The sequence below is a fragment of the Ranitomeya imitator genome, chromosome 3, assembly GCF_032444005.1.
Source record: "Ranitomeya imitator isolate aRanImi1 chromosome 3, aRanImi1.pri, whole genome shotgun sequence".
In the NCBI taxonomy this organism is placed as follows: domain Eukaryota; kingdom Metazoa; phylum Chordata; class Amphibia; order Anura; family Dendrobatidae; genus Ranitomeya; species Ranitomeya imitator.
This window is the reverse complement of record NC_091284.1, coordinates 484,924,428-484,947,349: the sequence shown is the minus strand read 5'-3', so window position 1 is coordinate 484,947,349 and position 22,922 is coordinate 484,924,428. Positions and strand designations below refer to the sequence as shown.

General features: G+C 45.2%; 1 protein-coding gene across 1 annotated transcript in view; it reads left to right on the top strand.

Annotated features, from left to right (window-relative positions):
* Nucleotides 1-22,922, top strand: part of LOC138670336 (parapinopsin-like) — a 475,245-nt gene that overhangs the window by 436,042 nt on the left and 16,281 nt on the right. The window contains exon 4 of the mRNA XM_069757574.1: nt 19,079-19,312. Coding sequence (XP_069613675.1) covers nt 19,079-19,312 — 234 coding nt within the window. The remainder of the gene's footprint in view (nt 1-19,078; nt 19,313-22,922) is intronic.

Below are 22,922 nucleotides of genomic sequence, written 5' to 3'. Positions count from 1 at the left end.
TTCGGTGTTGGGTAAAAGGCCACCATGGGAACCACTACTGCACCATGGTATGTTAGTAGGGTTTTGGGAAAGTCTCCTATACAGGTGTGATACACTTCCTCTTCTTTTTCCTTTACTGGTTGAACCTGTATGGGTTGAATAACTTCTGGTTCTGGCTGGACAACGTCTGGCTCTTTCAATGCTTCCGGACACAATTTAAGATTGTCTCTTGACACTAGTACAGATGTTAAGCCTCCGTTTTTGCTAATGAGACACATTTTAGGATTATCCACTCTTGTTGGTAAAACTGTGTAGGGTACGGCTTCCCACTGATTGTCCAGTTTATTGGTTCGATGATTTCTCTTGAGCACTTGGTCACCCGGTCTTAATGGGGTCGCTAGAGCATTCTGGTTGAAAGTTCGCTCTTGTCTTTCTCTAGTTTGCTGAAGGCTTCTTTCCACACTCTCTTGCACTTGGCGATACTGCTTTTGCCGTATGATATCCCAATTGGAGTCTTGAACTTCTGCGTCTGGTTTCAGAATTCCCATTTCTAGATCGATTGGTAATTGGCCGGGTCTTGCACGCATAAGGTAAGCTGGGGTGCAGTTGGTGGAGCTCACCGGGACATGATTATACAGATCCACCAAGTCAGGCAATTTCTCTGGCCATTGATTCCTTTCTGTCTCAGGTAAAGTCTTTAGTAGGTCTATTACAATATGGTTCATCTTCTCGCATAAGCCGTTTGTTTGTGGATGATAGGCCGTCGTCCGGATCTTTTTGCAACCATACATATTACAGAATTCTCTGAAGATCTCTGATTCAAAGGCTGTACCTTGGACGGTGAGAACCTGTTCCGGATATCCATGGGGTCTACAAAAGTACGTTTGGAATGCTTTGGCTGCTGTTTTTGCTGTCAGATCTTTTACGGGTACTACTACCAAGAAACGTGAATAATGGTCCACGATGGTCAAGGCATAGACATAGCCGGACCGGCTTGGTGTCAACTTCACATGGTCCATGGCTACAAGTTCAAGTGGTTGTTTGGTGATTATGGGCTGCAGTGGTGCTCTTTGGTTCTTTTGATCGTTTCTTCTGAGGTTACACGGGCCACAATTTCTGCACCACTGTTCGATTGATTTTCTCATCCCGACCCAATAAAATCTTTCTCTTAGAAGTACTTCTAACTTTTTCCAACCGAAGTGACCAGCACCATTATGGTAAGCTTCGAGGACCATCTTCACATCTTGTTTAGGCACAATAATCTGCCAAACCAATTCATGTGTTTTCGGATTGGTGTATCTTCTACAGAGCTTCCCTTGATACAGGAACATTTTGCCTCTCTCTTTCCAGAGTTGATGCGTCTCTTCTGGGGCATCCTCATAGGGATATGCACTTTGCTCAGTCAACAGTTCCTTCACCAACTTCACAGCCGGATTGCTGTCTTGGGTGTCAGCCCATCTATGGTGTGCTAACGGATTAAAATTCACCTCTTGTTGTTTCTGATAGGTACTTGACTGATGATGTTTTGCCTTGGGACGATGGAAGGCTGGTAGTTCAATTTCTTCAAGCTCCCCCGTTTCCTCTTCTACATCTCTCAAGTGTGGCATCCGGGATAGGGCATCGGCATTTCCATTCTTGCGACCTGCTCGATACTTGATTATGAAGTTGTAATTAGATAACCGGGCTATCCATCGCTGTTCTAACGCACCTAATTTGGCTGTGTCCAGGTGGGTCAACGGATTGTTGTCAGTATAGACAATAAATTCTGCAGCGGCCAGATAGTGTTTGAAACGCTCCGTCACAGCCCAAACTACTGCCAGTAGTTCCAATTTGAAGGAGCTGTAATTTTCTGAATTTCTTTCAGTAGGCCGGAGCTTTCTACTTGCAAAGGCGATGACTTTCTCCCGACCTTCTTGCTTTTGTGACAGCACCGCTCCTAGTCCCACATTACTGGCATCGATGTAGAGGATGAAAGGTTTATGGTAATCTGGGTATGCCAGAACCTCTTCTCCGGTTAGTGCCTTCTTTAGTTGTTCAAAGGAGTCTTCCCTTTCGTCGTTCCACTGAAAAGGAGGGTTTCGGTTTGAAGGTTTCTTCGTCTGCCCTACCAAGGTGTCTTGCAAGGGTGCTGCCAACTTGGTAAATCCTTTTATAAATCTGCGATAGTAACCCACCAATCCCAGGAATTGTCTCACTTCTTTTGCGCTGGTAGGTCTTGGCCATTCCCTTATGGCGCTTATTTTCTCGGGATCTGGTGCTACTCCCTCCGAACTCACGATGTGTCCCAGGTACTGTACCTTTGGCTTGAGAAGGTGACATTTGGATGGCTTGACTTTCATGCCATACCTGGATAAGGCTTCGAACACTTCTGCCAGGTCTATTAAGTGTTGTTCGTAAGTCTTTGAGTAGACGATCACATCATCTAGGTACAGGAGGACGGTCTCGAAGTTCTTGTGTCCGAGGCAGCATTCCATCAGCCGCTGGAAGGTACCGGATGCGTTGCAGAGTCCGAACGGCATGCGATTAAATTCACATAGACCCATTGGTGTGGTGAATGCCGTCTTTTCCTTATCTCTCTCAGCCACAGGGACTTGCCAATACCCGCTTGTTAAGTCTAAGGTGGAAAAATAATTAGCAGATTTCAAAGCAGTTAAGGACTCTTCTATCCTAGGCAAGGGGTAGGCGTCTTTATGGGTGATGTTATTAATCTTCCGGTAGTCTACGCACATTCTCATGGTTCCGTCCTTTTTTTTGACAATCACTAGAGGGGCCGCCCAGGGGCTACAGCTGTCTCTTATTACCCCGGCCTGTTTCATTTCCCTCAGCATATCTTTTGCACATTGATAGTGAGCGGGCGGTATGGGTCTATATCTTTCTTTTATTGGGGGATGGTCACCTGTGGGGATTGTGTGTTCTACCCCTTCTATCCGTCCGAAGTCCAATGGGTGTTTACTGAAGACTTGTTCATATTCCGTCACTAGCCTATACACCCCTTGTTTTTGATGGGTAGGTGTTGAATTTATGCCCACGTGTAGCTGTTGGCACCAATCCTCCATTTCTCCATCTGAGCCATTGCCTTCCACCTGACAGGTTGGTTCTAAGGGCTCAATGGTTGTGATGGCATTGTTGTCAACAGTATATAGCTTTGCCATTGTAGCATACCTTGGCAAAGTGACCTCTTCCTCTCCACAGTTCAAAAGTCGTACCGGCACTCGTCCCCGGTGTACCTCGACTATCCCTCGTGCTGTGAGTATAGTGGGCCTGCTGTCGGTGTACACTGGTTCTATTAAGGCTTGATAATCTCGTCCCTTAGTACCAATGGCTGCTCTACACCATACCAGCATTTCTGTTTTTGGTGGGATTACAATAGATGTTGGATCACTTACCCTCACACTGCCGATTTCTCCACCTGCAACTTCTACCTGTTGCCTTAACATCAATACTTTTATTTCCCTCCGGAGAACTCTCTGCTGGCAGGATTGGGCAGTTTCAGCAATTTGCTGTAAGACAGAAATGACTTCGGAAAAGCAGTTCTCTAACACATTCATTCCTATCAATACAGTTGGTTCACAGTTCCGCCGGTCAACATCAACAACAATTATACCCTGTTTCTTCAGTTCTACTTTACCAATCTTTATGGTCATCTCCCTGAATCCTAGTTTCGGTACCAACTTACCATTACTGGCCCATATATCTAGTTCAACATCAGAGGGCCCTTTATCAATATCTGCATCAGCCCAGTACCTCTTATAAAGGATATACGGTATAGATGAAATCTGGGAACCTGTGTCCAGCAAAGCGTTGAGGGGAATTCCGTCCAGCACGATAGGGATAATGGGTCGTCCTCCGATGTACCTGTCGTGCCAGGGTGTTGGGCCTTGAAAGTTCATTCCTGCGAAGCGGCCCGCATTCCCAGGGGATTCCCGTTTAAATCACAATCTCGTGCAAAGTGGCCCGGCTGCTGGCAACGGCAGCAAATGGGCTGTCCATCCAATTGGTAGCGGTCGCGGGGTCGTCCTCTCCATGTCGGGTATCTCCGGGGTCTCATCCATGGAACATCCTCTCTACAGTTTGCCAACTCCATCTTGTGTCCTCTCATCTCCTGCATGGTTTTAGCCATTGAAGCAACAACATCAGCTAAAGAGTCAAGCTTTTGTTGAAGAGCCTCATTAGTACTGGGCCCCAGGGGCTTAGCAATGGCCCAAGACATAGCTGATGTCACTGGCACTCCCTGTTGTTGAGGTGCCTCTGCCATGGGTTGCGCAGGATCCTGATCCCGAGGTGCCTCTGCCAGCTGGAGACGTATAGCGCTCTCCTTTAATTGGGCAAATGTCAATTCAGGGTTCTTAAAAACAAGCATGCTCACATGCCCTCGGTGAGAAGGGGTGTAGAGTCCCTCAATAAATTGATCTCTTAGCAGTTTATCCGCTCCGGTGTTAAAAATGGGTTCAGCCAGTGTAAGTGATTTAAGGGCTTCCTGCAGGTTTAAGGCAAAGTCTCTCACGCCCTCATTAGCTTTTTGTTTGCAACTAAAGAATCGTATTTTAGCTTTGCTGCTGGCCGTGGTTTCAAATGTAGCTTTTAATCCAGCAAATATGCGTTCAACAGTGCCTTTTAGATCAGCTGCCCATGCTGTGACTTCTCGCTTAGCATGGCCACTTAACTGCATCATCAGGAGACTAACACGCTGAACTTCACCCACAGGGAACATGTCAAAATGGGCCAGCATCTTTTCTTTGAAATCGTCAAGGGTATTAGGCTCACCTTCATACATTGGAAGCCATGGGCCACCCGGGGTATATGGCATCAGCACCGGCATGATGGGCGCCACTCCTTGCACCGCTGCGCTGCCGGACTCTCTATTGACACTCTGTCTTTCAGCTGCATTAGCGTTGCCGAGTGCTGCGGCGTCTCCGTGCTGCGACATACTGTGCCCCCTTAGTTAATCCGGACCCTTCCGGTCCTCCGCTTCCGTCGGGATAGTGTAGATTCGTTCCGCTGTGCAGCAGGATCGATTTTCCCCTTGCTCTGATGTCAGAGCGCTCAGCTTGGTGCCGCCCACAATGACACGCCCCCAGCTGCTCCCACCCACCGCGCTCTGTAATGGCGGATTCTGAAGTTTTTCAGTTAGACTGGGGCTCAGGTGATGGCGTAGCTCAATTAACAGTCTCGTGCCTAACGGTTATGAAGTGATTACCTCAGGGGATGGCGGCCATCTTTACTCCATTATAACCAATGGGGAAAAGTCACTTTCAATAGTTTTCAATGGGGAATGGATTTTTCTTTAATAAAGTCAATTTTCAAGATTTTTCATCCCAGTTTTCACAGTTTTGGGCTCCAATCACGGCACACAATACCCGGTATACGGGCTGGCTAGATCCTGTTCGTGACGCCAATTGTGACGCCCAGGAGACCGGGATACCCAGCACCGGACCAATGGAGTCTGTCTCTTGAGGGGGATGTCACGGGTGGCTTGACCCGGTGCTGTGGCCTCAGGCAATGCACAGTGTAAGGGGTATCATGAGGGGACAGGCACTTACTTGATCAGCAGCAGGTTCTCCCAGCGGTGACGATCCCGATCCTGGATAGATGGCTATTGTCCAAATGAAAGACTGAGGCACTGAAACGTTTAACCAGTTTACTTTAACATAAAAGGATTTACAACCAGTCCTGTCACCGGAGTCTGTATGGGAACTCTGAGTTACTTTGACCCTGCCGGGGTCTTCGCCTCTTATTGTGCGCAATTTCTGTGTGGCCCTGCTGCTGTATGTGAACTGGCTGCCGGCCCAATCTGTCCCCTCCGGGTCCTGGTTCGACGGGCAACCCGAGTCCTTTTATCGGCTTACCCCCTCTGGGAGTACCGCTGAACTCTGTGTCTGTTGCTGCGTCCGGCCCTAGTGAAGCTGATATCACTTCACGTTTTTCCGGTTGCTGTATTATATATAATGAATACAGCCACGGATCCGGTATCCGTCTTTGCGCCTGTTCTGGGTAGTGATTAATGCTACCCGGTTCTCACAATGTCCTTTTTCTCTATCCCTCTTCTCCTCAGGCCGGTGATTTAGGCCTGGTAACAGTCACAGGGCTGTTAGAGATTCAACTGTATGACCTCTCACCATCAGCTCCTTGGCCCAACTGCCATTTCTTCTCTCAGACCAGAATGGATCAAGGGGAGTCTCTGGAGCTCCCCCTTCTGGCCGGAGGTGGTAGTGCAGTCTTGCTATTTTAGTATTCGTACTTACTGTCAGTAACTATTTTTGTGGCAAATACCCCTAGGGGTGCCACACAAGCAAGCTCCTGCAATGCATATTCTGCCAATTCTGGCCAGGTGTCTAATTTTGATGCCCAGTAATCAAATGGGAATGACGGTTGAGGGAGAACATCGATAAGGGATGAAAAATAGTTTGTAACCATACTGGACAAATGTTGTCTCCTGTCACTTTGAATTGATGCTGCAGTACCTGTCCTGTCTGCGGTCATAGCAAAATCACTCCACAACCTGGTCAGAAAACCCCTCTGGCCAACGCCACTTCTGATTTCTGCCCCTCTAACTCCTCTGGTCTGCTGGCCCCTGCAGCTCGTGTGAGAACGATCACGGGCGCTGTGTGCAGGGAATGCCAGAAGCAAATGGTCAACAAGAGTTGATTGTTTGGTTGCTAATATTAGTTCCAAGTTCTCATGTGGCATTATATTTTGCAATTTGCCTTTATAGCGAGGATCAAGGAGGCAGGCCAACCAGTAATCGTCATCATTCATCATTTTAGTTATGCGTGTGTCCCTTTTGAGGATACGTAAGGCATAATCCGCCATGTGGGCCAAAGTTCCAGTTCTCAAATCTGCGGTTGTGCTTGGTTGAGGGGCAGTTTCAGGCAAATCCACGTCACTTGTGTCCCTCAAAAAACCAGAACCCGGCCTTGCCGCGCCACCAATTTCCAATGGCCCCGGAAAAGCTTCCTCATTAAAAATATAATCATCCCCATCATCCTCCTCGTCCTCCTCCTCCTCTTCGCCCGCTACCTCGTCCTGTACACTGCCCTGGCCAGACAATGGCTGACTGTCATCAAGGCTTTCCTCTTCCTCAGCTGCAGACGCCTGATCCTTTATGTGCGTCAAACTTTGCATCAGCAGACGCATTAGGGGGATGCTCATGCTTATTATGGCGTTGTCTGCACTAACTAGCCGTGTGCATTCCTCAAAACACTGAAGGACTTGACACATGTCTTGAGTCTTCGACCACTGCACACCTGACAACTCCATGTCTGCCATCCTACTGCCTGCCCGTGTATGTGTATCCTCTCACAAAAACATAACAGCCCGCCTCTGCTCACACAGTCTCTGAAGCATGTGCAGTGTTGAGTTCCACCTTGTTGCAACGTCTATGATTAGGCGATGCTGGGGAAGGTTCAAAGAACGCTGATAGGTCTGCATACGGCTGGAGTGTACGGGCGAACGGCGGATATGTGAACAAAGTCCACGCACTTTGAGGAGCAGGTCGGATAACCCCGGATAACTTTTCAGGAAGCACTGCACCACCAGGTTTAAGGTGTGAGCCAGGCAAGGAATGTGTTTCAGTTGGGAAAGGGAGATGGCAGCCATGAAATTCCTTCCGTTATCACTCACTACCTTGCCTGCCTCAAGATCTACAGTGCCCAGCCACGACTGCGTTTCTTTCTGCAAGAACTCGGACAGAACTTCCGCGGTGTGTCTGTTGTCGCCCAAACACTTCATAGCCAATACAGCCTGCTGACGTTTGCCAGTAGCTGCCCCATAATGGGAGACCTGGTGTGCAACAGTGGCAGCTGCGGATGGAGTGGTTGTGCGACTGCGGTCTGTGGACGAGCTCTCGCTTCTGCAGGAGGACGAAGAGGAGGAGGAGGGGGTGCGAACGGCTACAGCCAATTGTTTCCTAGACCGTGGGCTAGGCAGAACTGTCCCAAACTTGCTGTCCCCTGTGGACCCTGCATCCACCACATTTACCCAGTGTGCCGTGATGGACACGTAACGTCCCTGGCCATGCCTACTGGTCCATGCATCTGTTGTCAGGTGCACCTTTGTGCTCACAGATTGCCTGAGTGCATGGACGATGCGCTCTTTAACATGCTGGTGGAGGGCTGGGATGGCTTTTCTGGAAAAAAAGTGTCGACTGGGTAGCTCGTAGCGTGGTACAGCGTAGTCCATCAGGGCTTTGAAAGCTTTGCTTTCAACTAACCGGTAGGGCATCATCTCTAACGAGATTAGTCTAGCTATGTGTGCGTTCAAACCCTGTGTACGCGGATGCGAGGCTAAGTACTTCCTTTTTCTAACCATAGTCTCATGTAGGGTGAGCTGGACTGGAGAGCTGGAGATCGTGGAACTAGCGGGGGTGCCGGTGGACATGGCAGACTGAGAGACGGTGGGAGATGGTATTGTTGCCACCGGTGCCCTAGATGCAGTGTTTCCTACTACGAAACTGGTGATTCCCTGACCCTGACTGCTTTGGCCTGGCAAAGAAACCTGCACAGATACTGCAGGTGGTGCGGAAAATGGTGGCCCTACACTGCCGGAAGGGATGTTGCGTTGCTGACTAGCTTCATTGGCCGAGGGTGCTACAACCTTAAGGGACGTTTGGTAGTTAGTCCAGGCTTGCAAATGCATGGTGGTTAAATGTCTATGCATGCAACTTGTATTGAGACTTTTCAGATTCTGTCCTCTGCTTAAGGTAGTTGAACATTTTTGACAGATGACTTTGCGCTGATCAATTGGATGTTGTTTAAAAAAATGCCAGACTGCACTCTTTCTAGCATCGGATACCTTTTCAGGCATTGCAGACTGAGCTTTAACCGGATGGCCACGCTGTCCTCCAACAGGTTTTGGCTTTGCCACGCGTTTTGGGCAAGATACGGGCCCGGCAGATGGAACCTATTGCGATGTTGATGCCTGCTGCGGCCCCTCCTCCTCCGCTTCAGAACTGCTGCCGCCTGCACCCTGTTCCCCCAATGGCTGCCAATCGGGGTCAAGAACTGGGTCATCTATTACCTCTTCTTGTAGCTCGTGTGCAACTTCGTCTGTGTCACCGTGTCGGTCGGTGGTATAGCGTTCGTGATGGGGCAACATAGTCTCATCAGGGTCTGATTCTTGATCAGCACCCTGCGAGGGCAATGTTGTGGTCTGAGTCAAAGGACCAGCATAGTAGTCTGGCTGTGGCTGTGCATCAGTGCATTCCATGTCAGATTCAACTTGTAATGGGCATGGACTGTTAACTGCTTCACTTTCTAAGCCAGGGACGGTATGTGTAAAGAGCTCCATGGAGTAACCCGTTGTGTCGCCTGCTGCATTCTTCTCTGTTGTTGTTTTTGCTGAAGAGGATAAGGAAGCGACTTGTCCCTGACCGTGAACATCCACTAACGACGCGCTGCTTTGACATTTACCAGTTTCACGAGAGGAGGCAAAAGAGCTAGAGGCTGAGTCAGCAAGATAAGCCAAAACTTGCTCTTGCTGCTCCGGCTTTAAAAGCGGTTTTCCTACTCCCAGAAAAGGGAGCGTTCGAGGCCTTGTGTAGCCAGACGACGAACCTGGCTCCACAGCTCCAGACTTAGGTGCAATATTTTTTTTCCCACGACCAGCTGATGCTCCACCACTACCACTACCCTCATTACCAGCTGACAATGAACGCCCCCGGCCACGACCTCTTCCACCATACTTCCTCATTGTTTTAAAAACGTAAACAAACTAACGGTATTTGTTGCTGTCACACAAATTACACGGTGAGCTATAACTTCAGTATGATTTAGCTACCCCTTTACAGGTGAGTGAGACCACAACGAAAATCAGGCACAATGTTACACACTCTGTTGTTGGTGGCAACAAATGAGAGAGATGCCACACACGCAGGACTGTCACTGAAGCACAAATGTAAATATTAATCTCCCACTGATTTGATTTTTTTTTTTTTTTAAGGGAGACTTTAGGAAAAAAAATAATAGAATAAAATGATTTTTTCAGGAAGAATTTAGAAACCAAATAAAATAAAATGATTTTTTCAGGGAGAATTTAGAAAACAAATAAAACAAAAAAAGGCTTTCTATGGCCCACTGAGTGAGAGATGACGCACACAGGAGTCAGGAGTGGCACACAAGCCCAGAGGCCAATATTTATCTCCCACTGATTGATGTAGTGATTTTTTCAGGTAGATTTTGGAACCCAAATCAAGCTAAAAAAAATAATAGGCTTTCTATGGCCCACAATTGGAGAGAGAGAGAGAGATGGCACACCCAGGAGTCAAGACTGGCACACAAGCAGAAAGGGCAATATTAATCTCCCACTGATTTGTTTTTTTTTTTTTTCTTCAGGGAGACTTTAGGAAAAAAAAAAAATAGAATAAAATGATTTTTTCAGGAAGAATTTAGAAACCAAATAAAATAAAATGATTTTTTCAGGGAGAATTTAGAAAACAAATAAAACAAAAAAAGGCTTTCTATGGCCCACTGAGTGAGAGATGACGCACACAGGAGTCAGGAGTGGCACACAAGCCCAGAGGCCAATATTTATCTCCCACTGATTGATGTAGTGATTTTTTCAGGTAGATTTTGGAACCCAAATCAAGCTAAAAAAATAATAGGCTTTCTATGGCCCACAATTGGAGAGAGAGAGAGAGAGATGGCACACCCAGGAGTCAAGACTGGCACACAAGCAGAAAGGGCAATATTAATCTCCCACTGATTTGTTTTTTTTTTTGTTTTTTTTTTCAGGGAGACTTTAGGAGAAAAAAAATAGAATAAAATGATTTTTTCAGGAAGAATTTAGAAACCAAATAAAATAAAATGATTTTTTCAGGGAGAATTTAGAAAACAAATAAAACAAAAAAAGGCTTTCTATGGCCCACTGAGTGAGAGATGACGCACACAGGAGTCAGGAGTGGCACACAAGCCCAGAGGCCAATATTTATCTCCCACTGATTGATGTAGTGATTTTTTCAGGTAGATTTTGGAACCCAAATCAAGCTAAAAAAATAATAGGCTTTCTATGGCCCACAATTGGAGAGAGAGAGAGAGATGGCACACCCAGGAGTCAAGACTGGCACACAAGCAGAAAGGGCAATATTAATCTCTCACTGATTTGTTTTTTTTTTGTTTTTTTGCAGGGAGACTTTAGGAAAAAAAAATAGAATAAAATGATTTTTTCAGGAAGAATTTAGAAACCAAAGAAAATAAAATGATTTTTTCAGGGAGAATTTAGAAAACAAATAAAACAAAAAAAGGCTTTCTATGGCCCACTGAGTGAGAGATGACGCACACAGGAGTCAGGAGTGGCACACAAGCCCAGAGGCCAATATTTATCTCCCACTTTTTTTTTTTTGTTCCAGGGAAAATTTATAAACCCAATAAAAAAAATAATAAAAAGGCTTTCTATGGCCCACTATCTGAGAGACAGAGAGAGATGGCACGCTTAGGACTGGCACACAAGCCCAAAGGCCAATATTAATCTCCCTTTTTTTTTAAGGGAGAATTTATAAAACCAAAAAAAAATAAATAAATAGGCTTTCTATGGCCCACTATTTGTGAGAGAGATGGCACGCTCAGGACTGGCACACAAGCCCAGAGGCCAATATTAATCTCCCACTTTTTTTTTTTTTCCAGGGAAAATTTATAAACCCAATAAAAAAAATAAAAAATAAATAGGCTTTCTATGGCCCACTATCTGAGAGAGAGAGATGGCACGCTTAGGACTGGCACACAAGCCCAAAGGCCAATATTAATCTCCCACTGATTGATTTATTGATTTTTTCAGGTAGAATTTAGAACCCAAATAAAGCAAAAAAAAAAAAAAATGGGCTTTCTATGGCCCACTGAGTGAGTGATGATGCACACAGGAGTCAGGAGTGGCACACAAGCCCTGAGGCCAATATTTTTCTCCCACTGATTGATGTACTGATTTTTTCAGGTAGATTTTAGAACCAAAATCAAGCAAAAAAATAAATAGGCTTTCTATGGCCCACTGAGTGAGTGATGATGCACACAGGAGTCAAGAGTGGCACACAAGCCCTGAGGCCAATATTTTTCTCCCACTGATTGATGTAGTGATTTTTTCAGGTAGATTTTATAACCAAAATCAAGCAAAAAAATAAATAGGCTTTCTATGGCCCACTGAGTGAGAGATGGCACACACAGGAGTCAGGAGTGGCACACAAGCCCTGAGGCCAATATTTTTCTCCCACTGATTGATGTAGTGATTTTTTTCAGGTAGATTTTATAACCCAAATCAAGCAAAAATAATAAATAGGCTTTCTATGGCCCACTGAGTGCGAGATGACACAGACAGGGATGGCACTCTAGCAGAAATGTCAATCTTAATCTCCCACAAAAAAAAAAAAAAAAACAGGGAGTGTCCTTCAATTACTATCTCCCTGCAGTAATCTCAGCCAGGTATGGCAGGCAGCAATAAGGAGTGGACTGATGCACAAATTAAATAAAAAGTGTGTACAAACCAAAAAGATAGCTGTGCAGAAAGGAAGGAACAAGAGGATTTGTGCTTTGAAAAAAGCAGTTGGTTTGCACAGCGGCGTACACACAGCAATGCAGCTATCAGGGAGCCTTCTAGGGCAGCCCAATGAGCTACAGCGCTGAGGGGGAAAAAAAAAAAATTTAGCTTCCACTGTCCCTGCACACCGAAGGTGGTGTTGGGCAGTGGAAATCGCTACAGCACAAGCGGTTTGGTGGTTAATGGACCCTGCCTAACGCTATTCCCTGCTTCTGACGAAGCGGCAGCAACCTCTCCCTAAGCTCAGATCAGCAGCAGTAACATGGCGGTCAGCGGGAACGCCCCTTTATAGCCCCTGTGACGCCACAGACAGCAAGCCAATCACTGCAATGCCCTTCTCTAAGATGGTGGGGACCAGGACCTATGTCATCACGCTGCCCACACTCTGCGTTTACCTTCATTGGCTGAGAAATGGCGCTTTTCGCGTCATTGAAACGCGACTTTGGCGCGAAAGTCGCGTACCGCATGGCCGACCCCGCACAGGGGTCGGATCGGGTTTCATGAAACCCGACTTTGCCAAAAGTCGGCGACTTTTGAAAATGAACGACCCGTTTCGCTCAACCCTAATCTGTCTTGGATTTTTTAATGAACAAGCGCAAGAATCGGTCTCCTACCTGGACATGCTCAAAAAACAAACCCGATGGGGAGGTTTTATTTAAAGAAACAACTTCAGACACCCGTAAGGCTGCAAAAAATGAAAGAGAGAAAGCAGCAGAGAAAAGAAAAGCTTCGAATTGATCATCACACACCGTAAAAAGGGCTAGACAAATGTCTCTCAAAATGTTAACTGATATCGGACGGCGACGATCTGCAGAAAACGTAGCTTTTTTAAAACCCTTTAAAAACTGCTTAACTAAAAAATACTCAGTTAAAGGTTTCTTACCTAAGGCCTTAAGAAAAAATGAAATTCCCGCTAAATTCTTATAAATAGCAGAATAAGAAGAACCATTCTTTATTAATTGCTCAATGAAATATAGGGCGACAGCCGGGTCTGATTCTTTGAAGAGATAATTGTGTAATTGGCAGAATTTCACCCATAAATTCCAAGCAGCCGAATATTCGGCCCAAGTTTTATTTGCCAAAGAATTTCTCACAAAATGTTGAATTAAACCTGAATCAAGTCCCATAACTGTGGAGGACAAACTGATCTTCCCATGACCTCTTCTGGAACTTGATCCAAGGAACGAGACGCCTGGCGGTGACAAATAAACTGAGCATTATAAATATTAATATTGCTGGAAAAAACGGCCTTCAACCAGATATTGAATTTTAAACAAATAAGAGTAAGATGCCTCAAGATGATGGAACAGTGCCTATTTTTTGACGAAAGGGTATTCAACATGAAAACCAAGTTTTGTTTGTCGGAGCGAAACATGATTCGCCTGTTGGAAAGATGAACACCCCAAAGTTGGATAGCTGAAAAAAATGGAAAACAGGTCCAAAAATGATGGGTTTCTAGTAACCTTGCTATCCACCCATGAGCGGGGCCAAGACTCAAAGGCCCAAAAAGAAACAAATGAAAGGCTCATACCTAAGCACTCATGAGTAAAAAAGGACAAACCCAGATCCTCAGCAGAGGCAAAAGGCATTTGCCATAAATTTTTTCCGTTAAAGCTAAGCAGGAATTGAAGCCAGATCCGTAAGTCATCCTTAACCTCACTGCTCAAATAAATAAGAGCGCGAGGAGAAGACTGACCGGATGTAAGCTCATAAAGACGCTTGGAAAAAGCACGACCCATAGGGATGATCTTAAACGCAAAATTTAGCATACCCAAAAGAGATTGAAGCTCTCTAAGGGTAACACTTTCCTTTGTTAAAAATAAATTGATTCAGGAGCACATTTTAGCTATCTTATCAGATGGGAGGGAACATGTCATGTTGGAGGAATCAATATGAATGCCTAAAAATTCTAACGCAGTGCAGGGAGAGACTGTTTTCTCTACGGCAATAGGAACGCCAAAATGGAGACAAATTTTAAGGAACCTATTAAGAAGGGAACTACAGATATTTGAACTACCAGGGCCTATAAACAGGAAGTCGTCTAAGTAGTGCAGAACCCCGCCCTCTGAAAGGGAAAATTGGACCACCCAATGCAAAAAGGAGGAAAATGACTCAAAATAATAACATGACAACGAAAAACCCGTAGGGAGACATTTGTCAAAAAAGAATTTATTATTGAAACAAAACCCAAGGGAGTTGAACCCATCAGTGTTCACTGGTAAAAGTCTAAAATCCGATTTTATGTCCGATTTAGCCATCAGGGAGTTCCTACCGAATTTTTGTAATAAATCCATAGCCTCATCAAAAGAAGAATATTTAACTGAGCATGACGCTGAGTCAACCTCGTCGTTAAGCGACGCCCCCTTCGGATACGACAAATGGTGTATCAAACGAAAGGAGCCCGGCTCTTTTTTAGGAACTACCCCGAGCGGGGAGATCCTACAATTTTCAAAGGGGGGAGAATCGAAGGGGCCAGCTGCCCTACCTGACTCCAATTCCTTAAAGATTTTTTCCTTCACAATCAAGGGGAATTCGGAAGCAGACGGTAAGTTCCGAACAAAAGTGCAACCTACCCCTTTAAATTGTGGAACAAAAAATCCATAGTAAAAACCATGAAAAACCAATGAGCTAATCTCCTGATCTGGGAAGACCTCTAGCCACGGGACCATGTTTTGTAACTTCACCGGAGTCGGGGCCCTTTGAAATATGTTCCTTAATGGGCCCCTGCTGGCCAGACTGAAATTGTTTCTTATAACATTTAGACATGGGATGGCTGTTTCCACAAAAGGAGCATTCATGCCGAAAGCGGCAATTAAGAGACCATTTACAATTGCCCTCATTGAAAGCAAAACAAACTCCCTTTTTTACAGGAGCAGCCACTCCCTGTCTAGATGAAGAAAATTTCTGAGGCAACATCAAATTAATCCAAAGCCCTATGTCCTTCTTGCCCCAAGATAAATTGGGGTGCATGGCTAGCTTCTGCCTGAACGATTCATCATAAATGAGCCAAGCCATGCCCCCAAAATTTCTATAGGCTTCCAAGATAGAATCCAAATGCTGAAAGAGGCCCGAACATATGTTAGGGAATCTTTCACCTAGAACTGCAGCATAGATAGAAAAGGCCTGAAGCCAATTATTAAATGATTTGACATGGAGACCTTTCTTTTTCTCCTCCTGCTCATCTCTCTTCTCATATCTATGCTGCTGTTCCTTGACGGAGGGTAATAAGGAAAAAATGTCAACATATTCCCTATTCCATATCTGCTCTTTAATAGCAGAGCTGAGATGGAAACCAAGCGGGGACAATTCACATGTAAGGGACTCCTTTAAAAATACCTCAGGTAAACCCGGTCTATGAGTAAAATCAACCCTATCTGCAACATGTTGAGAAGCAGGTGTAGTGAAATTGTGAGGAGACCCTTTAGAAAGATAATCGGCAACAATATCCTTTACCATAGATTTAAGATCGATGGAGGGGACAGACAGGGGCACATTTAAAATCTCACCCCTATCCAGTTGGATGTCGTCCTGGTCCTTGCTAGCAGGAGCACTCAAGCCCGTAACAACGGGCGAACGCTGCTGCTGATGGAAATCCTGATCTTCTTCTGAGCCGGGTGATTCTGCTCTCCAAGCTGCCGCTGCAGCGCAGGCGGCACTCGGTTTCTTTGGAGCCGGTTTCCTTGTCAGGTGCGCCTAAGATGCCGCCGGTCCCTGGGCCATCGCACCTCTTTTAAGGGTGCGAGGGCTAGATGAGTCCCTGCTACTACTTCCACCGCCCGCCACAGCCGTCCGGCTTCTTCTCTGAACTATGGCGGAAGCGGCTGCAGAAGATGACGTCGCCGGCGTCGCTTGATGACCGCCAGCAAAGTCGCGCTGAGGGCTGCGAGAGTTCTTACTGGATGGCTTCCTGTTCTTGTTCCGGATATCGCAGGGCCGGTCAGCTGACGTAGAAGATGGGGGCGGTGAGAAGGATCTCCTCGGCTGTCGGTTCCTTCCGGAGCTGCGGGAAGAACGCTGAGGTGCTGGAGACGCTGGAGGGACAGCAGGAGTGAGCGGGAACCGAGGGTTACAAGCTGAGAGAACCTCCGGAGCGGAGGTAGGTAATATAGCAGGTTTTATAGCCAGACAGCTTTGTAACCACTCGGCGCCGCCTTCCTCTTCAGCCCTCCTCAGCAGCTGTTCCACCAATGCTTCCATCTGATATCTTGGGGTCTTCAGATCTTCCTGAGGTCGACTGATGAAACGGTCCACAAACAGCTGTTTATATACAAACAAATCTTCCCGCACAAAATCAGATAACCAATCAAATTGCTTAAAATTTGCGGGAAGCACACAGCAGAAGAACCTGTATAAACCGGTTAAAACCTGCTCGTGCCTCGCACAGCTTACTTAGAAGAAAAACCAAAATTAACCCTTTCTTGTTTACCATAAAACACCAATATATGAAAATGCTAAAGGGGGCTGTGTTCTCATGCGACCCCCCTAAGATAAACTCAGGGGAGGGCGTTCATTCTCCCATTGATGCGGTGAAGTAGTCCTGTGCAGAGAAACACCCCCAAAACATGTTTCCATCTCCATGCTTAATAGTGGGGACGGTGTTCTTTGGGTCATAGGCAGCATTTCTCTTCCTCCAAACACTTCGAGTTGAGTTAATGCCAAAGACTCAATTTTTGTCTCATCTGACCACAGCATCTTCTCCCAATCACTCACAGAATCATCCAGATGTTCATTGGCAAACTTCAGATGGGCCTGCTGGATTTTAAACCTGTACGGCGTAATGTGTTGTTACCAATGATTTTCTTGGTGACTGTGGTCTCAGCTGCCTTGAGATCATAAACAAAGTCCTCCCCGTGTAGTTTTAGGCTGATCTCTCACTTTCCTCATTATCAAGGATACCCCCACGAGGTGAGATTTTGCATGGTGCCCCAGATCGATGTCGATTGACAATCATTTTGTATCTCTTTCATTTTCTTACTATTGCACCAACAGTTGTCTCCTTCTCACCCAGCGTCTTACTTATGGTTTTGTAGCCCATTCCAGCTTTGTGCAGGTCTATGATCTTTTCCCTGACATCCTTATAGAGCTCTTTGGTCTTGCCCATGTTGTAGAGGCTAGACTCTGACTGAGTCTTTTATAAAGGTGACAACATAAGACAGCTGTGTTTAATGCAGGTAACAAGTTGATTAGGAGCGTCTAACTGGTCTGTAGGAGCCACAACTCAATGGTTGGTATGGTGTCAATATTTATTTCTCACTGCAAAATGCAAATAAATTCATATAATTTATACAAAGTGATTTTCTGGATTTTATTTTTGATATTCTATCTCTCAATGTTAAAATTAACCTATCTTTACAATTATAGACTGTTCATGTCTTTGTCAGTGGGCACACTTACAAAATCAGCAAGGGATCAAATACTTATTTCCCCCACTGTATTCATGCTTAATTTTTGAGTTTCTGACTGGTTAGTCAAATATTGACAATGAACTGGTCACTATTGGTCCAACATCTAGTATACTGCTGTTAATGTCATAGGAACCTAATGTAGCAAACTTTTTTTCCAAAATACAGGGTAATCTTTGAACTAAATTAGCAACGGCTTTCCTCCTTTTCACATGCCATAATAGAGTCTATGCATAGTGGATGCCTTAAAGGGACACTGTCACCTGAATTTGGAGGGAACAATCTTCAGCCATGGAGGCGGGGTTTTGGGGTGTTTGATTCACCCTTTCCTTACCCGCTGGCTGCATGCTGGCTGCAATATTGGATTGAAGTTCATTCTCTGTCCTCCGTAGTACATGCCTGCACAAGGCAATCTTGCCTTGCCCAGGCGTGTACTATGAAGGACAGAATGAACTTCAATCCAATATTGCAGCCAGCGGGTAAGGAAGGGGTGAATCAAAAACCCCGCCTCCATGGCTGAAGATTGTTCCCTCCAAATTCAGGTAACAGTGTCCCTTTAACAGTGCAAAGCCTTTAAAGAGAATCTGTCAGCAGGTTTTTGCTATTTAATCTGAGAGCAGCATGATATAGAACAAGGAAGCCCGATTCCAGGGATATGTCACTTACTAAGCTGTGTGCTGTATTTTCAACACAAAATTTTATCAGCAGTGGATTAGGACTAGGTCTCTCGTGCATGCCAGACTGGCTAATCTGTGTAAACCTAACCGTACAAATGATTGGCAGCTCACTCTCGAAGCACAGTGTACACAAGAAGCTACAAATGACGGGGTGTGAGCAGGTTACAGAGAGCTCAGTATTTGAGCAATGCTATATCTACAGCAGAGAAGACAGGGATTTTGTCAACTGCAGCATTCAATACAATTAGTGATAAATCAATGGAATTGGGTTCTTCGCCACTATATTATGCTGTGCTCAGGTAACATAGCAAAAACCTGCTTACAGATTCCCTTTAAGACATAACATTATTACCTACTTGACTGGAGAACCAAAGACAATTTAAGGGCTTATATTTACTGTAGATTTTTTTGATATTTGTGGGAAATGCTCTTTAAAGAAAACATGAACAGTAATATGTAACATAAGGTAACGTACATTATTAATTATATTTTATGTTTAATTAGGTTGGAAAAGTAAGAAAAAGTACAGCCAGGAAGAGAGAGTACCATGTCCTGTTCATGGTGATCACCACTGTCATCTGCTACCTTATTTGCTGGCTGCCTTATGGAGTGGTCGCTTTGCTTGCAACATTTGGAAGGCCTGGGATTGTCACTCCAGTTGCAAGTGTCATACCTTCAATTTTGGCCAAAAGCAGTACTGTATGCAATCCACTGATCTACATATTTATGAACAAGCAGGTAAGAAGTGATTTCATTTATGTTTCACTGTGCTTTATTTTGAATTGTATTATTTTCCCCAGAATTGTTTAAGCCATAGCATAATAAACTGTGAAGGAACCATAAGTAAAGAGTAAAGACACATTATAGGCCATGTTCAAATGCGGTGTATTTGCTGCAGATTTGTTGCAAGGTTTTGGGAATTTTCAACAAATGACAAAAAGATTACATGTGAATACAGTTACATTACACGCATGAACAGATATTTAGAAAAAGTATTTCTAAAGTCCGTTTATGATATGTAAATGAGTCCTTTGACTAGTCCACAGGGCGATGACGCCAGCGCTTGTAAATCATGTTATCATGCCAACAGTGGTATGACAACATGCTAAGTGGGCCAACTAGTCTGTTTGACTAGTCTACTAGTCAAAGCCTCATTTACATATCATTAACAGACTTTAGAAATTCTTTTTCTAAAGATCTGTTTATGTGTGTAATGTAATAAAGGGACTGTTAGGCAGGGTGGTTCTTGGGGCACAGGGGACCTGACAGGTTTCATTTAACCTGCAGATATGGATTTAGTCTGCAGGTTAATAACGTTGTGAACCTGCCCGGTGTCAGCACTTAGACCCCACTGCCGGGAGAAAATGAGCTTTATTCTTCTTGGAAGGATTTCAGTTTAGTCACTGGGGTGGCACCAGCTTGGGATTAGTCATTAACCCCTATCTGACCTTGGACGGGATAGTACGTCCAAGGTCAGATCCCCTGCTTTGATGCAGGGCTCCGCGGTGAGCCCGCACCAAAGCCGGGACATGTCAGCTGTTTTGAACAGCTGACATGTGCCCGTAATAGGCGCGGGCAGAATCGCGATCTGCCCGCACCTATTAACTAGTTAAATGCCGCTGTCAAACGCAGACAGCGGCATTTAACTACCGCTTCCGGCCGGGCGGCCAGAAATTACGTCATCGCCGACCCCCGTCACATGATTGGGGGTCAGCGATGCGTCTCCATTGTAACCATAGAGGTCCTTGAGACCTCTATGGTTACTGATCGCCGGTGGCTGTGAGCGCCACCCTGTGGTCGGCGCTCACAGCACACCTGCATTTCTGCTACATAGCAGCGATCAGCAGATCGCTGCTATGTAGCAGAGACGATCGGGTTGTGCCTGCTTCTAGCTTCCCATGGAGGCTATTGAAGCATGGCAAAAGTAAAAAAAAAAAAGTTGAAAAAAATGTTAAAAAAATAAAAAAAATATAAAAGTTTAAATCACCCCCCTTTCGCCTCAATCAAAATAAATCAATAAAAAAAATATCAAATCTACACATATTTGGTATCGCCGCGCTCAGAATCGCCCGATCTATCAATTAAAAAAAAGCATTAACCTGATCGCTAAACAGCGTAGCGGGAAAAAAATTCGAAACACCAGAATTACGTTTTTTTGGTCGCCGCGACATTGCATTAAAATGCAATAACGGGCGATCAAAAGAACGTATCTGCACCGAAATGCTATCATTAAAAACGTCATCTCGGCACGCAAAAAATAAGCCCTCAACCGACCCCAGATCACGAAAAATGGAGACGCTACGAGTATCGGAAAATGGCGCAATTTTTTTTTTTTTAGCAAAGTTTGGAATTTTTTTTTCACCACTTAGATAAAGAATAACATAGTCATGTTAGGTGTCTATGAACTTGTACTGACCTGGAGAATCATAATGGCAGGTCAGTTTAGCATTTAGTGAACCTAGCAAAAAAGCCAAACAAAAAACAAGTGTGGGACTGCACTTTTTTTGCAATTTCACCGCACTTGGAATTTTTTTCCCGTTTTCTAGTACACGACATGCTAAAACCAATGATGTCGTTCAAAAGTACAACTCGTCCCGCTAAAAATAAGCTCTCACATGGCCAAATTGACGGAAAAATAAAAAAGTTATGGCTCTGGGAAGGAGGGGAGTGAAAAACGAACACGGAAAAACGAAAAATCCCACGGTCATGAAGGGGTTAATGCTGAGCTGCTGTCAGTCAGTGCTGGGGGCATGGTTGCAGCCACCGCTCACTGTACACACAGCAGTGACTGAACCCGTACTGGTTTCTTACTCCTTTATTAGGCTGCGCTCAATAATTTTCTAAATGCAAACTGTTGTGATCCTAGGATGACTACAGCAAAAAAAAAAATTGCAATGTGGAGTGCAGCCTTAGGGTACCGTTACACTATACGATTTACCAACGATCACGACCAGCGATACGCCCTGGCCGTGATCGTTGGTAAGTCGTTGTGTGGTCGCTGGAGAGCTGTCACACAGCTCTCCAGCGACCAACGATGCCGAGGTCCCCGGGTAAACATCGGGTTACTAAGCGCAGGGCCGCGCTTAGTAACCCGATGTTTACCCTGGTTGCCAGCGTAAAAAAAACAAACACTACATACTTACATTCCGGTGTCTGTCCCTTGCCGTCTGCTTCCCGCACTGACTGACTGCCGGCCGTAAAGTTAAAGCACAGCACAGCGCGCTGTGTTCTGCTTTCACTTTACGGCCGGCAGTCAGTCAGTGTGGGAAGCAGACGGCAGGGGACCTGACGGACACCGGAATGTAAGTATGTACTGTTTGTTTTTTTTTTACATTTACGATGGTAACCAGGATAAACATCGGGTTACTAAGTGCTTAGTAACCCGATGTTTACCCTGGTTACAAGCGAACGCATCGCTGGATCAGTGTCACACACACCGATCCAGCGATGACAGCGGGAGATCCAGCGATGAAAGAAAGTTCCAAATGATCTGCTACGACGTACGATTCTCAGCGGGGTCCCTGATCGCTGCTGTGTGTCAGACACAGCGATATCGTATGGATATCGCTGGAACGTCACGAATCGTACCGTCGTAGCGACAAAAGTGCCACTGTGTGACGGTACCCTTAGTCTCTAGAGTAAAAAAAAAAAAGTTTGTGAAGGAGGAAGAAGTTGATGTAAGAATATTTTTGTCTCAAAGCATTTTTTACATATATTTTTTTATATTTTCACTTTGTATTTAAGGAGGTGACGTGATTGAATAATTATATCAGTTTACCATTATTTTTGTGTTGGAACAATTTATAGCTGATTGCAATACCACAAAAGAAAAGTTGTGGAATTGTGAAAATCACATGACATGTTAATGATATGCAAATGATTTAAAATTGGAAACAACATTTTGAAAACATAAATATGTTTTCTGTATTGAGTACACAAATGCCAATCGCCAAATACTTGCACACCTTGGTATGCTATCAATGAGGTTATTAACCCCGCTGCGAAGTTGGGCGTAATAGTACTCCCATGTCGGACTCCCTACCTTTGATGTGGGCTCTGGCGCTGGGCCCACATCTTTCCCAGTATATGTCAGCTGTTTTGAATAGCTGACATGTGCCTCTAACAGCCGTGGGTGGAATCGCGATCCAGCAGCGGCTGTTAACCTGTTAAATGCCAATGTCAATCCCTGACAGTGGCATTTAATTCACGATTCTGGCAAGCACGCCAGAAATCCCGCTCTTCGGTGGCCCCGTCACGTGATCGCAGGTCACCAATGGGTTCTCATGACAACCAGAGGTCTCCAGCAGACCTCTAGGGTTGTCATAGCCAGATTACTATGAGCGCCGCC